Source organism: Pygocentrus nattereri, chromosome 3 (assembly GCF_015220715.1).
Source record: "Pygocentrus nattereri isolate fPygNat1 chromosome 3, fPygNat1.pri, whole genome shotgun sequence".
Classification (NCBI taxonomy): domain Eukaryota; kingdom Metazoa; phylum Chordata; class Actinopteri; order Characiformes; family Serrasalmidae; genus Pygocentrus; species Pygocentrus nattereri.
The window spans coordinates 45,893,903-45,909,272 of NC_051213.1; the positions used below are offsets into that span (position 1 = coordinate 45,893,903).

The window sequence follows — 15,370 nt, forward strand, 5'->3', positions numbered from 1 at the left end:
ATTTATCAGTCTACTCAGGCTTTAGCAGAGCTCAGTAATACTGAGATTAATAACTGATCACATTGATTTATCAGTCTACTCAGGCTTTAGCAGAGCTCAGTAATACTGAGATTAATAACCGATCACATTGATTTATCAGTCTACTCAGGCTTTAGCAGAGCTCAGTAACACTGTGATTAATAACCGATCACATTGATTTATCAGTCTACTCAGGCTTTAGCAGAGCTCAGTAACACTGAGATTAATAACTGATCACATTGATTTATCAGTCTACTCAGGCTTTAGCAGAGCTCAGTAACTCTGTGATTAATAACTGATCACATTGATTTATCAGTCTACTCAGGCTTTAGCAGAGCTCAGTAATGCTGAGATTAATAACTGATCACATTGATTTATCAGTCTACTCAGGCTTTAGCAGAGCTCAGTAACTCTGTGATTAATAACTGATCACATTGATTCATCAGTCTACTCAGGCTTTAGCAGAGCTCAGTAACGCTGAGATTAATAACCGATCACATTGATTTATCAGTCTACTCAGGCTTTAGCAGAGCTCAGTAATGCTGAGATTAATAACTGATCACATTGATTTATCAGTCTACTCAGGCTTTAGCAGAGCTCAGTAACACTGAGATTAATAACTGATCACATTGATTTATCAGTCTACTCAGGCTTTAGCAGAGCTCAGTAACGCTGAGATTAATAACCGATCACATTGATTTATCAGTCTACTCAGGCTTTAGCAGAGCTCAGTAATGCTGAGATTAATAACCGATCACATTGATTTATCAGTCTACTCAGGCTTTAGCAGAGCTCAGTAATGCTGAGATTAATAACTGATCACATTGATTTATCAGTCTACTCAGGCTTTAGCAGAGCTCAGTAACACTGTGATTAATAACTGATCACATTGATTTATCAGTCTACTCAGGCTTTAGCAGAGCTCAGTAACGCTGAGATTAATAACCGATCACATTGATTTATCAGTCTACTCAGGCTTTAGCAGAGCTCAGTAACTCTGTGATTAATAACCGATCACATTGATTTATCAGTCTACTCAGGCTTCAGCAGAGCTCAGCAACACTGAGATTAATAACTGATCACATTGATTTATCAGTCTACTCAGGCTTTAGCAGAGCTCAGTAACACTGAGATTAATAACTGATCACATTGATTTATCAGTCTACTCAGGCTTTAGCAGAGCTCAGTAACACTGTGATTAATAACCGATCACATTGATTTATCAGTCTACTCAGGCTTTAGCAGAGCTCAGTAACACTGAGATTAATGACCCATTATCACAGTGATTTATCAGTCTACTCAGGCTTTAGCAGAGCTCAGTAACACTGAGATTAATAACTGATCACATTGATTTATCAGTCTACTCAGGCTTTAGCAGAGCTCAGTAACACTGAGATTAATAACTGATCACATTGATTTATCAGTCTACTCAGGCTTTAGCAGAGCTCAGTAACGCTGAGATTAATAACTGATCACATTGATTTATCAGTCTACTCAGGCTTTAGCAGAGCTCAGTAACGCTGAGATTAATAACTGATCACATTGATTTATCAGTCTACTCAGGCTTTAGTAGGAACCTCAGTGCTTGTGAAGAAGCTCTTTCTGAAGTTCTTCTTTAAAGTAAGTCTTTACACACTATTGGCTGATTTAAAATAGAAAATAGCAAGCATTGATGTTGTTCCTTTTAAAGATGGTTATTTATATATATACATATATATATATGCACATATATATTTTTTTTTTAATGTAGAGGTTATTAGGAATGCAGACTCTCTTCTCTCTTTTAAATCTCTATTGAAAACATACCTGTTTAAGCAAGCATATTCTCTTTAAACTGGTTTGTTGTTTTACCGTGACTCTGTTAGTGTTGTTTTATTTTGACGTATTCAAACGATTGTTGATTCACATTTATTATTATTGTTGCTTTTTCCTGTTTTGTAAGGTGACCTTGGGTTTTTGAAAGGCGCCATGAAATAAAATGTATTATTTATTAGAAGAGTTGAAGCTGTTATAGCTGCAAAGGGTGGGCCGACATCATTTTAAACCTTAAGGAGTAAGAATGGGATCTCACCCAATTTCATATGTGTGTGAAGGCAGACGAGCGAAAACTTTTGGCAATATAATGTGTGTAATCTTGATGATGGTAAAATAGTCATAAATCTGATAATCAAAACAAGTTTTTTTTGTGTCACAAGGCCCTGCATGTACCCCTTCTGCCATGAATAGTTTTAAAACATACCAAGTACCTGACCTCACTAATGCTCTTGTGGCTGTATGCAATCCAGTCTTCACAGTAATGTTCCAATATCTAGTGTAAAGCCTTTCCTGAACCTGTGACCGCAGCAATGGTGAGGCAAGTCCCTATTAATACCCTTTATTTCAGAAATGTTTGACGGCCAGGTGTCTACATCATTTTTATAGCATACATGTAGTGTCTTTTGATTGCATTCATCAGGAATGTAACGAATGTAATGGAATACATATTCAGAATACAGAAATTAAGTATCTGTGTTCAGTCCAAGTTACATTTTCTAAAGGCAGTATTCTGAATACAGTTACCTTTTTATTATTCTTAGAATATTTACCCACTAAATAAAATACACAGTAATAACTAGTTAACAAGCAAGCATTGATAGCAATATCCAAAAGAAACACTATCAATGCTAGCTGGTTAACTAGTTTAGAATCAGTGCACAGCATGTAGTGAACATGCTCATTAGATGAGGACCCCAATTCATGGCTTCTTCACAATTGATTTATCAGTCTACTCAGGCTTTAGCAGAGCTCAGTAACTCTGTGATTAATAACTGATCACATTGATTTATCAGTCTACTCAGGCTTTAGCAGAGCTCAGTAACTCTGTGATTAATAACTGATCACATTGATTTATCAGTCTACTCAGGCTTCAGCAGAGCTCAGCAACACTGTGATTAATAACTGATCGCATTGATTTATCAGTCTACTCAGGCTTTAGCAGAGCTCAGTAACACTGAGATTAATAACTGATCACATTGATTTATCAGTCTACTCAGGCTTTAGCAGAGCTCAGTAACACTGAGATTAATAACTGATCACATTGATTTATCAGTCTACTCAGGCTTTAGCAGAGCTCAGTAACACTGAGATTAATAACTGATCACATTGATTTATCAGTCTACTCAGGCTTTAGCAGAGCTCAGTAACACTGAGATTAATAACTGATCACATTGATTTATCAGTCTACTCAGGCTTTAGCAGAGCTCAGTAACGCTGAGATTAATAACTGATCACATTGATTTATCAGTCTACTCAGGCTTTAGCAGAGCTCAGTAACGCTGAGATTAATAACTGATCACATTGATTTATCAGTCTACTCAGGCTTTAGTAGGAACCTCAGTGCTTGTGAAGAAGCTCTTTCTCAAGTTCTTCTTTAAAGTAAGTCTTTACACACTATTGGCTGATTTAAAATAGAAAATAGCAAGCATTGATTTTGTTCCTTTTAAAGATGGTTATATATATATATACATATATATATATGCACATATATATATTTTTTTTAATGTAGAGGTTATTAGGAATGCAGACTCTCTTCTCTCTTTTAAATCTCTATTGAAAACATACCTGTTTAAGCAAGCATATTCTCTTTAAACTGGTTTGTTGTTTTACCGTGACTCTGTTAGTGTTGTTTTATTTTGACGTATTCAAACGATTGTTGATTCACATTTATTATTATTGTTGCTTTTTCCTGTTTTGTAAGGTGACCTTGGGTTTTTGAAAGGCGCCATGAAATAAAATGTATTATTTATTAGAAGAGTTGAAGCTGTTATAGCTGCAAAGGGTGGGCCGACATCATTTTAAACCTTAAGGAGTAAGAATGGGATCTCACCCAATTTCATATGTGTGTGAAGGCAGACGAGCGAAAACTTTTGGCAATATAATGTGTGTAATCTTGATGATGGTAAAATAGTCATAAATCTGATAATCAAAACAAGTTTTTTTTGTGTCACAAGGCCCTGCATGTACCCCTTCTGCCATGAATAGTTTTAAAACATACCAAGTACCTGACCTCACTAATGCTCTTGTGGCTGTATGCAATCCAGTCTTCACAGTAATGTTCCAATATCTAGTGTAAAGCCTTTCCTGAACCTGTGACCGCAGCAATGGTGAGGCAAGTCCCTATTAATACCCTTTATTTCAGAAATGTTTGACGGCCAGGTGTCTACATCATTTTTATAGCATACATGTAGTGTCTTTTGATTGCATTCATCAGGAATGTAACGAATGTAATGGAATACATATTCAGAATACAGAAATTAAGTATCTGTGTTCAGTCCAAGTTACATTTTCTAAAGGCAGTATTCTGAATACAGTTACCTTTTTATTATTCTTAGAATATTTACCCACTAAATAAAATACACAGTAATAACATCCCAGCCCTGCTTTTACATTCAGTATTCAGCAATTTTGACACTTTTAATATTATTTTGATTTTGCCCACCCTGTGTGTGTGTGTGTGTGTGTGTGTGTATATATATATATATATATATATATATATATATATATATATATATATATATATATTTTTTTTTTTTTTTTTTTAGACAAAACTATCAGCTTAGATACCCAGATCCACTGCCCGAAGTCCCGCCCCCAATGTCTCCTTCAGACCAATGAAATCGTTCCACCGCTGATTGGCCCCGCCCTCTTATTGTCTGAGCCTCGTTCTGGAGTGAGTCCAGGGTTATAAAGCCTTTGTCCAGCCACATTCACTCCAGCGGAGCCACGCCGTTAGATCAGTACCCGGAGAAGACTGCTGCCCTTCTTCAGCTTTAATCATGAGAGAGATTGTCCACATCCAGGCCGGTCAGTGCGGTAACCAGATCGGTGCCAAGGTAAGAGAAGCTTTGATTTTAATGAAAAAATAAATATGAGAAAATGAAATAAACATTCTCATAATTCAGCCTGGAGTGAGTTTAAGTCACAATGAAACCTGCATATCAGAGGCGTGGCCTGCTACCCTTACTAACGGTACTGACCATTATTTAGCTAATAAATGATTAAAACAGGAATGTTAAGGAATGCGAATTGTTCATTGTATTTCAGCTGACCCCTCTTAACAAATACATATATGCATAAATAAATGTAAAATGCATTATATGCAACGAGGCTTAAGATGTTTTCCCATTATCCAGCTTCTTGTTCGAATTTTTCCGTTCCACCTTAAATGGTGCAGCAGTGACATACAGGCGCCTGAGGCGCCTGTATGTCACTGCTGCACCATTTAAGGTGGAACGGAAAAATTCGACTAAGATAGATGACCAACATGTAGGTCAGTTTAAGTATTTTTGTGCCTTTTGTGTTTTTATGGCTTTAATGATTTGCTGGTAGGCGACCGTAGCTTTTCTCTAGCTAATATTAATCCAAAATTCGTTAACATCGCCTATTCATTCGTTCATTCCTTCATTCATTCATTCATTCATTCAATTCCTTCACCAAATTCGCCTATAAATGACTTAGTTTGTCTTTTATTGACGTGAAACATCGTCTCCCAGCAAAACGGTCGCGGTCGTGATTCCTTTCTTTCCTTTTTCTTTCACTCTCCATCTTTTTTCTTGCCGGCTAACGGGCGTGGCGTGTGCGAATTTCACGTTCCACCTTAAGCCGCGCACCGTTCCATTCAGTCGCCTGCACGAGCGTCCAATGCAACGCTGTGCTATTTAAGGTGGAACGGAGAGTTCGAAATAGAGACCGAGCAAGCTAAGCTAAACAGCTGTCAGGGGAAAAAAATAGATATATTTCTTGGGAAAAAATAAATGCTGTTTTAATCTACAGCCTATTCATGTCGATTCCCCCCCTAATTCGACGTTTTTAATCGATATTTGGTGCAGCTGTCCTCTCCGTACAGATGAATGAGGCTGGGAAGGGTGGGGCGAGAGGATCTCTGACAAAGAAAACTATTTCTCCCTGCAGAAATCTCAGACAGTTGTCTTAAGCAGATGATCCCTTTGTCCTTAAGGACGTTTAAATCAAACATTATTTTGTGTAAGAGGCAAAAATCCATTTTCTGTGCAGATTTGTTGCCATTTTTCACGTCTTTTCATTATTCAGGACTGTAAAATGTCAGTCTATGGCAAATCACAGCCTATGATAAGAGGATCTACCTTCTAAGCTGCTATTAACCCCCTTATTGCTTGTACTAAAACATAAATGACAGCAGTCCCGTACGGAAATCTGATGTGTGGTCATATATGCACATATATCATACAGTATATCTTAAAATACACATTGCATACCATCAAATATTGGACATATCTCCACAATATATGGGTCATATGGAGCTATACATGTCTGAGGCATTGTTGAACGCATCCCAGTACAGTTATAACTGTCACAATGTTAACTGTTTTCTTTTACATATTAAATTATTTCAATTTGTCGGAGGAAAAAAACGAATGAATGTCAAGTTTAAATGATTTTTATTGCACAGCTTAGATGTGCATGTTTTTAGAGTTAAGTCGTTAAGCGATTATAGTCATTTTCTTTATTCGGACGTGTGTGGAAGAAGCAAAGAAGATGCATAAAAACCTCAGAAGCTGCCGTGCATGTGTAATATGTCGCCTGTATATGAAAACGTGTTACACATATGTTTGTATGTCAACGCATGGCTGAAATATATTTGAAAATGGCCAGTTTCAAATAAGTTGGCATGTATGTCACGTATGTGACTCATATAAGCTGGACATATAAGGGAAATCCATAAGTCACTTATTTGAAATCCATACGTTGCCATATATCAGCTGTTCTTATGGGATGGGCAGTTTTATTACTGAGGTAGTCGTCCATGTACGGCTTCAGCTTCTTGAAGGTTGTCACCGCTTTGAAAAAAGGCTTCAGTTAATGGAAGCTCTCGGTTTAAGTCATTATTAGGATAATGACCGTAGTGCGTTCGATGTGGGCGTGCTTTGACTGCACAGTCATTGTCTCGAACCCAGCTAGGGTGTGGGTGGGGAGGGGTGGGCTCCAGCAGATGGAAGATGTGGACTTACTAATGGGTCTCCCAGCTGCTTCTTCTGCCAGCCTGTGGTTTCCAAACCAGATTTCCAGATTTAGTCTGGATTGCAAGGGAGGACGACATGGAATTCCTGCCTGCTTAGCAATGCAGTCTTGCCCAGCCGTGGCACTGATTAGGGCTGCAGAATATATCCTTTGTTAATCGTTATCACGATGCAAACATCATTTGTGGAATGTTCCCTGTTGATAACCTGATTACCATGAGGGGTGCATGAACAATCGGGCAGATCATACTGCTTTTAAAAATAGTTGCTGGGCTGTGAAACTAAAATATCTGCATTTTATTCATTTTACTCATTTTACATCTCTAAAAACCGAAAACTTTACTCTTTAATGTTAAGCCAGGTGGATTTAGCCCTAAATAATTCTACATTTTATGAACGTTGAGGTATCAACATTAGCAGATGTGTACATGAACAAAAATACCAGATTTCTGTAACGGCCCACAATTTCTGTACCGGTGCAGCCCTAATGACCATATAATTGCCATCAGGGCTGGCAGCAGTGCTCGCACCATCAAGATAACAGGACACATCATCCAGTTCAGTGTGCTTGACTGAATCCATAGTGGAATAGATGGTCCGTCATATTTTGTGGTAACTGTTTTTCTCATTGTGGATTTCCATGAGTGGCGTGTGTGGTGACCAGGCGGAAATCTGAGTCGGTTATATAAGGTTTAATTGATGGGTCTGATGGCAGTAAGGGTTTTGCTCGCAGGGTTTGATGGACGCGATGGGAGTTGGCCACTGCCACTCAGCACTTCCCTGCTTGTTTGTCCTCATTCTTTCAAAGCAATTACTCCCCCTATACCTTGAGATCCATCTTCCATTGCCATCCCTTCCTCATTTTGCTCGCTCTCTCTCTCTCTCTCTCTCTCTACTCTCACTATCTCTCAGATTCAGGTCGTTTGGGCATATATCGCCATATGTTGCTTTTTGTTCCATATTAAATCCATATTAGTAATAATCACACACAAGATACACAAATATAGCAGCATGATATATCGGCTGATGTATTGTTTTCGATATATAATCGCTGTTGTTGAAAGAAAACCTCGTATTTCCATTTTTGACATTTTTCAGTTTTTGACATAATTTGAAAATACCAGTTGCCCTGTACATTCTAAGCTAATTTCTTGGATGGATGGACTAAAAGAAATGACCCAAAATGACAAGGAAAAATGTTTGGTTCCATTGACTTACATTAAAAGTAAAGTAGGTTTTCTTCTTCTGCTGTAAAGTTACCAGTTTGGAGATACAGGGTTTTCTTCCGAGAACAGCGATTTATTCTTTATGGGAAAATGTAATGAAGATTGAAATTGGAAATACAGATGATAATTACAACCGATGACCTGGTTAGGCCTTAGATTTACTGTACGATGAAAAAGTCCCTTATTTAATTTCCAGTTAAAACAGAAAGTACAGTTAATCTGCTTGCATAAAGAGGGGGGAATTGTGAGGGGGGAAATGGTCCCCATCAGATAAACCGTACTTAAACTACAAGCATGCTTCAGTTCTGAAAAATAGGCAGGTGTTTCTGTCCATCCTTTCATGTGTAGCTGTCAAGAATGCCTCACTGAGGAAAGAGAACAGACAAAAAAGAAGAACGTCTGCAAGTCAAACAAAGGAGCTCCTGGTGTTAGAACAATGGGACTGTCTGCCCCAGAGTCCAGACCTCACCACCACGAAAATGACTTGGATCATGAGGAGCAGTAAATGCAACCAACTTCTAAGACTGAACTTCTTCTGCAGTCCTACTATTGGTATCGGCCACAGATTATTGGAATTGTTTCCGGCCCATATATGTCCACGCCTAATCTCAGCCATCAGTCAGACACACAGACAGACTGTAGGGCAGTCGAGTTCGAGTCAATGAATAAAAAGCAGGCTTAGGGTTACTGCTATTGGAGTTTGAATGGTGACATAATGTCCTGTTATTCCCTCTATTTTTCCATCCTGTCTCTCTACAGAATCACCTTATGACCAGTAATCTTCCCTTTAAAGTTATTTTTACGAATGAGTGCTGTTGTCTAATTGAAAGAGTGAGTTTTATTGTGGACTGATCTGTTTTACAGTTCTGGGAGGTGATCAGTGATGAGCATGGCATTGACCCGACAGGCACCTACCACGGAGACAGCGACCTACAGCTGGACAGAATCAGTGTCTACTATAACGAGGCTACAGGTACCACCCTATATCACACATACGTAGGCTAGAGATGTACTCACATATACAAAATGCATTGTATAATGTGCTGTGTTGACATAGCTTAGTTAAGGTTATAGAGCAAATAGGCATTGTAAGATAATAAAATAAGTGTAACGCATATGTTTATGTTGAAAACGGTAGAAACATTCTTAATGTCCAATCTTGAAACAATTTAAATGGCCAGGATCCACCTTTTATAATAATGTAATAATAATAATAAGAAGAAGAAGCTTCAGGCTGTAATAAACCTAACAGAAAGAAATAAAAGTGCATTTGTGGCATTTCTTTTGATAACTTCATAGGGGACTATAAATTGATTTAAAAGGGAACCATAACTTTATAGGAGAGAGAAAAACTTTCTTAACCCCTGGTAATACAGCTTTCAGGGTCATTTCTGACCTTTCCTATCGATCAATTCATCCTATAGTATTCACATAATTCAAAGGGTAGCATGACAGTGACAGTATGTTTTAAGTGAATTATGATACATAACACGCATAAACACAAGCTCAGTGCAGCCAAATAAGATGCTTCTTCTAATTCATTAGGAGACACATGAGACTCGTTTTTCTCTGGAATGTGCGCTGTTCTGAGCTGGTGTGTTCTCTTTCCCTCTCGCTTTCCCTCTCTCTGTAATGGAGGAGGTAAATATGTGCCTAGAGCTATTCTAGTGGACCTGGAACCCGGCACCATGGACTCTGTCCGCTCTGGCCCCTTCGGACAGATCTTCAGACCCGACAACTTTGTGTTTGGTAAGTCACCGGGGGAAGAGGGCAATAATATGATGTAATAATATCAAGTAATATGATGGTGAGAGACACGGTAACGGTGGCATGTCTCTAAACGCAGTACCTGGCATTTAGAGAATGGATGACGTCATTCTATAATGTTTTCTTCACATTTCGCTTCAGGTCAGAGCGGTGCTGGTAATAACTGGGCTAAAGGCCACTACACAGAGGGAGCGGAGCTGGTGGACTCGGTGCTGGACGTAGTGCGTAAGGAGTCTGAAAGCTGCGACTGCCTGCAGGGCTTCCAGCTCACGCACTCACTGGGTGGTGGCACCGGGTCCGGCATGGGCACCCTGCTTATCAGCAAGATCCGCGAAGAATATCCCGACCGCATCATGAACACCTTCAGCGTGGTTCCTTCACCCAAAGTGTCCGATACAGTGGTAGAGCCCTATAATGCCACCCTGTCCGTCCACCAGCTGGTAGAGAACACAGATGAAACCTACTGCATCGACAACGAAGCCCTGTACGACATCTGCTTCCGCACTCTCAAGCTAACCACACCCACTTACGGTGACCTCAACCACCTTGTATCTGCCACGATGAGCGGCGTCACCACTTGCCTTCGCTTCCCAGGCCAGCTGAATGCTGACTTGCGCAAATTAGCCGTCAACATGGTACCCTTCCCTCGTCTCCACTTCTTTATGCCTGGTTTTGCCCCTCTGACCAGCAGGGGAAGCCAACAGTATCGCGCCCTGACCGTGCCCGAGCTTACCCAGCAAGTATTTGATGCCAAAAACATGATGGCGGCCTGTGATCCACGCCATGGCCGCTACCTGACAGTGGCTGCAGTCTTCCGTGGCCGCATGTCTATGAAGGAGGTGGACGAGCAGATGCTCAACGTCCAGAACAAGAACAGCAGCTACTTTGTGGAATGGATCCCCAACAACGTTAAGACAGCCGTCTGCGACATCCCACCCCGCGGCTTGAAGATGGCAGTCACCTTCATTGGCAACAGCACAGCTATCCAGGAGCTGTTCAAGCGCATCTCCGAGCAGTTCACCGCCATGTTCCGCCGCAAGGCCTTCTTGCACTGGTACACAGGCGAAGGCATGGATGAGATGGAGTTCACCGAGGCTGAGAGCAACATGAACGACCTGGTGTCCGAGTACCAGCAGTACCAGGATGCCACGGCTGAGGAGGAGGGCGAGTTTGAGGAGGAGGCGGAGGAGAATGCTTAAAAAGGAGAGGAGGATTGAGAGGGCGAGGGGTGTGGGAGCAGGATTTGGAGAGTAGTGCAGGGGTGTCAATGTCAGGTTAGGGATGGGACGATCCAGTATCTCAAAAAGATCAAAGTATCTCAGTTTCCATATTCTCTCGGTATAGTTACAATGTACCAAAAATTTTGCACTAACATACTCTGAAATAATTTCACCACAGATAGACTTCTCATATTTCTTTATACCAACTATACTACTGTCAAACAATGAACTGCCACCACCATGCTTTTCAGAAACTAGCAAGCACTTTGCTGGACGTAAAACTGTGCATGGTTATCGGAATTAAAGTTTGCGGTTTTCATTAAACCTGGTAACCGGTCCCATCCCTAACTCATATCCTGGAGGCCCACAGCATTGCAGAGGTTAGTGGCTTCTTTTTCTAACAATAGACATAATGGTAAACTCTGCCGTGTTGTTGCCCACTAGGACCTTCATTTGACACTCCTGGAGTAGTGGTAATGTAAGGAGGAGGAAAATGTAGCAAAGCACATACGGAACCCCACCGTAAGTGTTTGATGAAGTAGAAGTTAGCACTAGACAAACGGGGCCAAAAACAACCAGAGGAATCCTGAACGAATGTTCTTGAACAGAGAATGAAAAAAAAAAATCAAACGAAAGGACTCAACACTAGATAGACTTTCATTTCCATTTTCGTTTGTCTTCATTACTGATGTCCTCATTTCCTCCCGGATCGAAAGAGAGGTCTAGTTTCTGGTACACAGATTAAGAATAGTCCTGGATTTGTCCTAATGGAGAACGGTCATCCAAAACTAGGCTTGATCTGTGTCATGGAAAACAGCCATACAGTTTCGGCCAGTCGGATCACTGCCCCAAGGGCAGGGAGCTGTTGGCTTGGACAGACTAGTTACAATCGGACGAGTAAACAGAGGATTGAGAAACGGGGGGGAAATGTTCCCTGTGAAGGACATGAGTGTTCAAAGCCATTACTTTAGTTTTTCATTCCTTTTTGTTACAGTATTTGCTTGCTTTACTTTATAGACAGTCATGGAAATGTGAACCCTCTCCCTGTAGAGCAGATACAAGAATGATTGTAGAAGTTTGTATTCCTCCTAGCTTGAGCATTGCACTATGATGGGCCGACTTTGCAGAAAGACGCCATTTCCACACGTCCTTCTTCACAGAGGTTTACAGTATTAAGTCGAATGGTTTACAAGGTATTGAAGGCTTTTACGGAAAGTTTGAGGGAAAGACCGGCCTGAAGGAAAGTGTTCAGTCTTCCTACCTGGACGCCAGCCAACGTCTGTAGGAGGAAGACATAGACTGGTATTGGTGAAACTGGAACTCATAATGGGTCAGGTGGAAAAAACTGGAGGACTGGTTTTAGAAGGTTCAGAAGAATGTCGCTGCAAATTTGAGCGCGGAACCCGCGGAAACTTGGAACTTGCGTCCTGTATCTGAGCCCAAAGCTTTTTAAAGGTTGTTTTTACATGTTTGTGTTTTATCTTTCATCATGAAGTGTTAGGAATGTCCTTGCATTTTTTTTACAATTTCCTATTGGGAAAACAAAAACCTGAGCCTCTGGACAAAAAAAATCAATAAAATGAAATTGAAACCTTCAATGTCTATTGTGTTTTTTTTTCCTCCACATAAAGTCAACACAAGTCAACATTTCAGACGTTGGGTAAGTGAATCTACAGTGAATTAGCAAACGGTGACAATGGAGTGAAGAAACTAGAGAAACAAAAGGTTAAGACAGGCCTATTAAGACCAGCCTAAAATTAGCGGTTAATGTTATTTTTTATACAGGGTGGTTAAAAAAGATTGATCCGATTTCAAAACGCAATATTTTTACAACTGTGAGGCACCTAGGAACCAATCGCATACCGACTGAAAGAGGGGGTCGTAGAGTTTCTGACTGTCCGTGGCAGATGGCTCCCTTCAGTCTGCAGTGAGATGCCAAATTTAAAATGCTAACCGAATTAAAAATGTGCACAAAGGGAATTGTTAGATGAAAAACCTCATTTGCACAGTTTACCGCAAATTTTAGTCGGATCAGTCTGTGTTGCAGCTATGAGGCTAATGTATTCATTCATCTTTTAAGTCGCTTATCCTCCTGGGTCACAGGGAGTGCTGGAGCCTATCCCAGCACTCATTGGGCAGAAGGCAGGATACACCCTGGACAGGTTGCCAGTCCATCACAGGGCAGACCTACATTCATTCATTGGACTGTGGGAGGAAACCCGCACAGACATGGGGAGAATATGCCAATTTCACACAGAAAGGACCCTGGTTACCCGGCTGGAGAGTTAGCCCTGCAGTGCTATTCACTGCGTCACCGTCCTGCCCGAAGCCATAAAGCTTTTACCCCGCCTGTTCACATCAATCTGCCACCTCAAATGTTATCAGGTTGTAAATGAATCTTGTGCATGTACCTTTTCCACAATTCTGTTTAATATGGGACTTTTTATATGTACAATGTTGATGATAGTAAAATAGTGGCAAATCTATATTTTTGGAAACTTGTTGGATTTTTTCGGCTCCACTTACTGTAGAGCTGCACTCTGTAGTTCTACAGTTACAGACTGTAGTCCATCTGTTTCTCTGATACTCTGTTACCCTGTTCTTCAGTGGTCAGGACCCCCATGGACCCTCACAGAGCAGGTATTATTTGGAATTGATTAAGTGACCCTTATTTGTCCCACAAATTTCACCTCCGTATTTAACCCATCTGTGCTGTGAAACACCACAAACACACTAGGGGTCAGTGAGCACAGAGCAGTGGGCAGCCCAATCCACTGGGGGGTTGGGCGGGGGCGGGGTGCCTTATTCATGTACTGTCGGCTCTTGGGATCGTACCGGCGACCTTCTGGTCACGTGGCTGGTTCCCTAACCTCCAGCCCATTTGGGTAATGGATCATTCTCAGCACAGCAGTGACACTGATGGTGTGGTGTGTTAGTGTGTGTTGCACTGGTTCAAGTGGATCAGACACAGCAGTGCTGATGGAGTTTTTAAACACTGTGTCCACTCACTGTCCGCTCTATTAGACACTCCTACCTCGTCAGTCCGCCTTGTAGATGTAAAGTCAGAAACTGCTGACTTACTGTGCTGCCGCACAGTTTGTGTTGGTCACCCTCTAGTCCTTTATCAGGACTGTTGGCTGGATATTTTTGGTTCAGTCCAGCAGCGACGCTGAGGTGTTTAAAAACTCCAGCAGCATTACTGCGTCTGACCCACTCAGGCCAGCGCAACACACACAAAAACACCACCACATCAGGGTCACTGCAGTGCTGAGAATGATCCACCACCCAAATAGTACCTGCTCTGTGGGGGTCCTGTGGGATGTCCTGACCATTGAAGAACAGGGTGTGTTGTTTATGGTTCTTTATAGAGCCTTTCTGAAAATGGTTCTATGTAGCGCCAAAAAGGGTTCCTCTATTGTTACAAACTTGACATTGTAACAGTAGAAGAACCATTGTTGGTGTTATATAGAACCGTTTACGTCATGTTCTCCATCAAGCTGAAGAACCATTTAAGTATGCAAATGGTTCTGAACTGAAGCTTCGTTGCCTGTTCTTCGAGGGTTCTTTAGTAATGGGAATAGTTCCTGATCTTCAATCTCAGCACTGCAGTATCACTGGTGGTGTGTTACTGTGTGTTGCGCTGCTCTGAGTGGATCAGACACAGCAGTGCTGCTGGAGTTCTTAAACACCTCAGCGCCACTGCTGGACTGAGAATAGTCCACCAACCAAAAATATCCAGCCAACAGCGTCCTGTGACCACTGATGAAGGACTAGAGGATGACCAACACCAACTGTCCAGCAGCAGATGAGCTGTCGCCTCTGAGTTCACATCTACAAGGTGGACCGACCAGGTAGGAGCGTCTAATAGAGTGGACAGTGAGTGTTTAAAAACTCCAGCAGCTCTGCTGCGTCTGATCCACTCGTACCAGCACAACACACCACCACCACGTCAGTGTTACTGCAGTGCTGAGAATGACCCACCACCCAAATAGTGCATGCTCTGTGAGGGTCCATGGGGGTCCTGACCAGGGTGAAAGGGGGGCTAACAAAGTGCAGAGAAACAGATGGACTACAGTCTGTAACTGTAGAACTACAATGTGCTCCT

The 15,370-nt window shown here is 41.3% G+C and overlaps 1 protein-coding gene across 2 annotated transcripts; it reads left to right on the forward strand.

Annotated features, from left to right (window-relative positions):
• The first annotated feature begins 4,731 nt into the window (after window positions 1–4,731).
• Window positions 4,732–12,860, forward strand: tubb5 (tubulin, beta 5). Of its 2 annotated transcripts, none has more exons than XM_017706055.2 (4): window positions 4,732–4,889; window positions 9,143–9,251; window positions 9,917–10,027; window positions 10,187–12,860. In XM_017706055.2, the coding sequence occupies exons 1-4, from the start codon at window positions 4,833–4,835 to the stop codon at window positions 11,242–11,244; spliced, it is 1,335 nt and encodes a 444-aa protein (XP_017561544.1). In that variant the 5' UTR covers window positions 4,732–4,832; the 3' UTR covers window positions 11,245–12,860. The 2 variants fall into 2 exon arrangements, with proteins under 2 accessions (XP_017561544.1, XP_017561545.1); XM_017706056.2 differs by having other exon boundaries at window positions 9,920–10,027.
• The last annotated feature ends 2,510 nt before the right edge of the window (window positions 12,861–15,370 follow it).

Bases quoted from the DNA above. Each gene is read 5' to 3' on its own strand.
- tubb5 (XM_017706055.2), top strand. From the start codon at position 4,833: ATGAGAGAGATTGTCCACATCCAGGCCGGTCAGTGCGGTAACCAGATC. The intron at 4,890-9,142 runs GTAAGAGAAGCT...TCTGTTTTACAG, and splicing joins GTAACCAGATCGGTGCCAAG to TTCTGGGAGGTGATCAGTGA. The intron at 9,252-9,916 runs GTACCACCCTAT...TCTGTAATGGAG, and splicing joins CTACTATAACGAGGCTACAG to GAGGTAAATATGTGCCTAGA.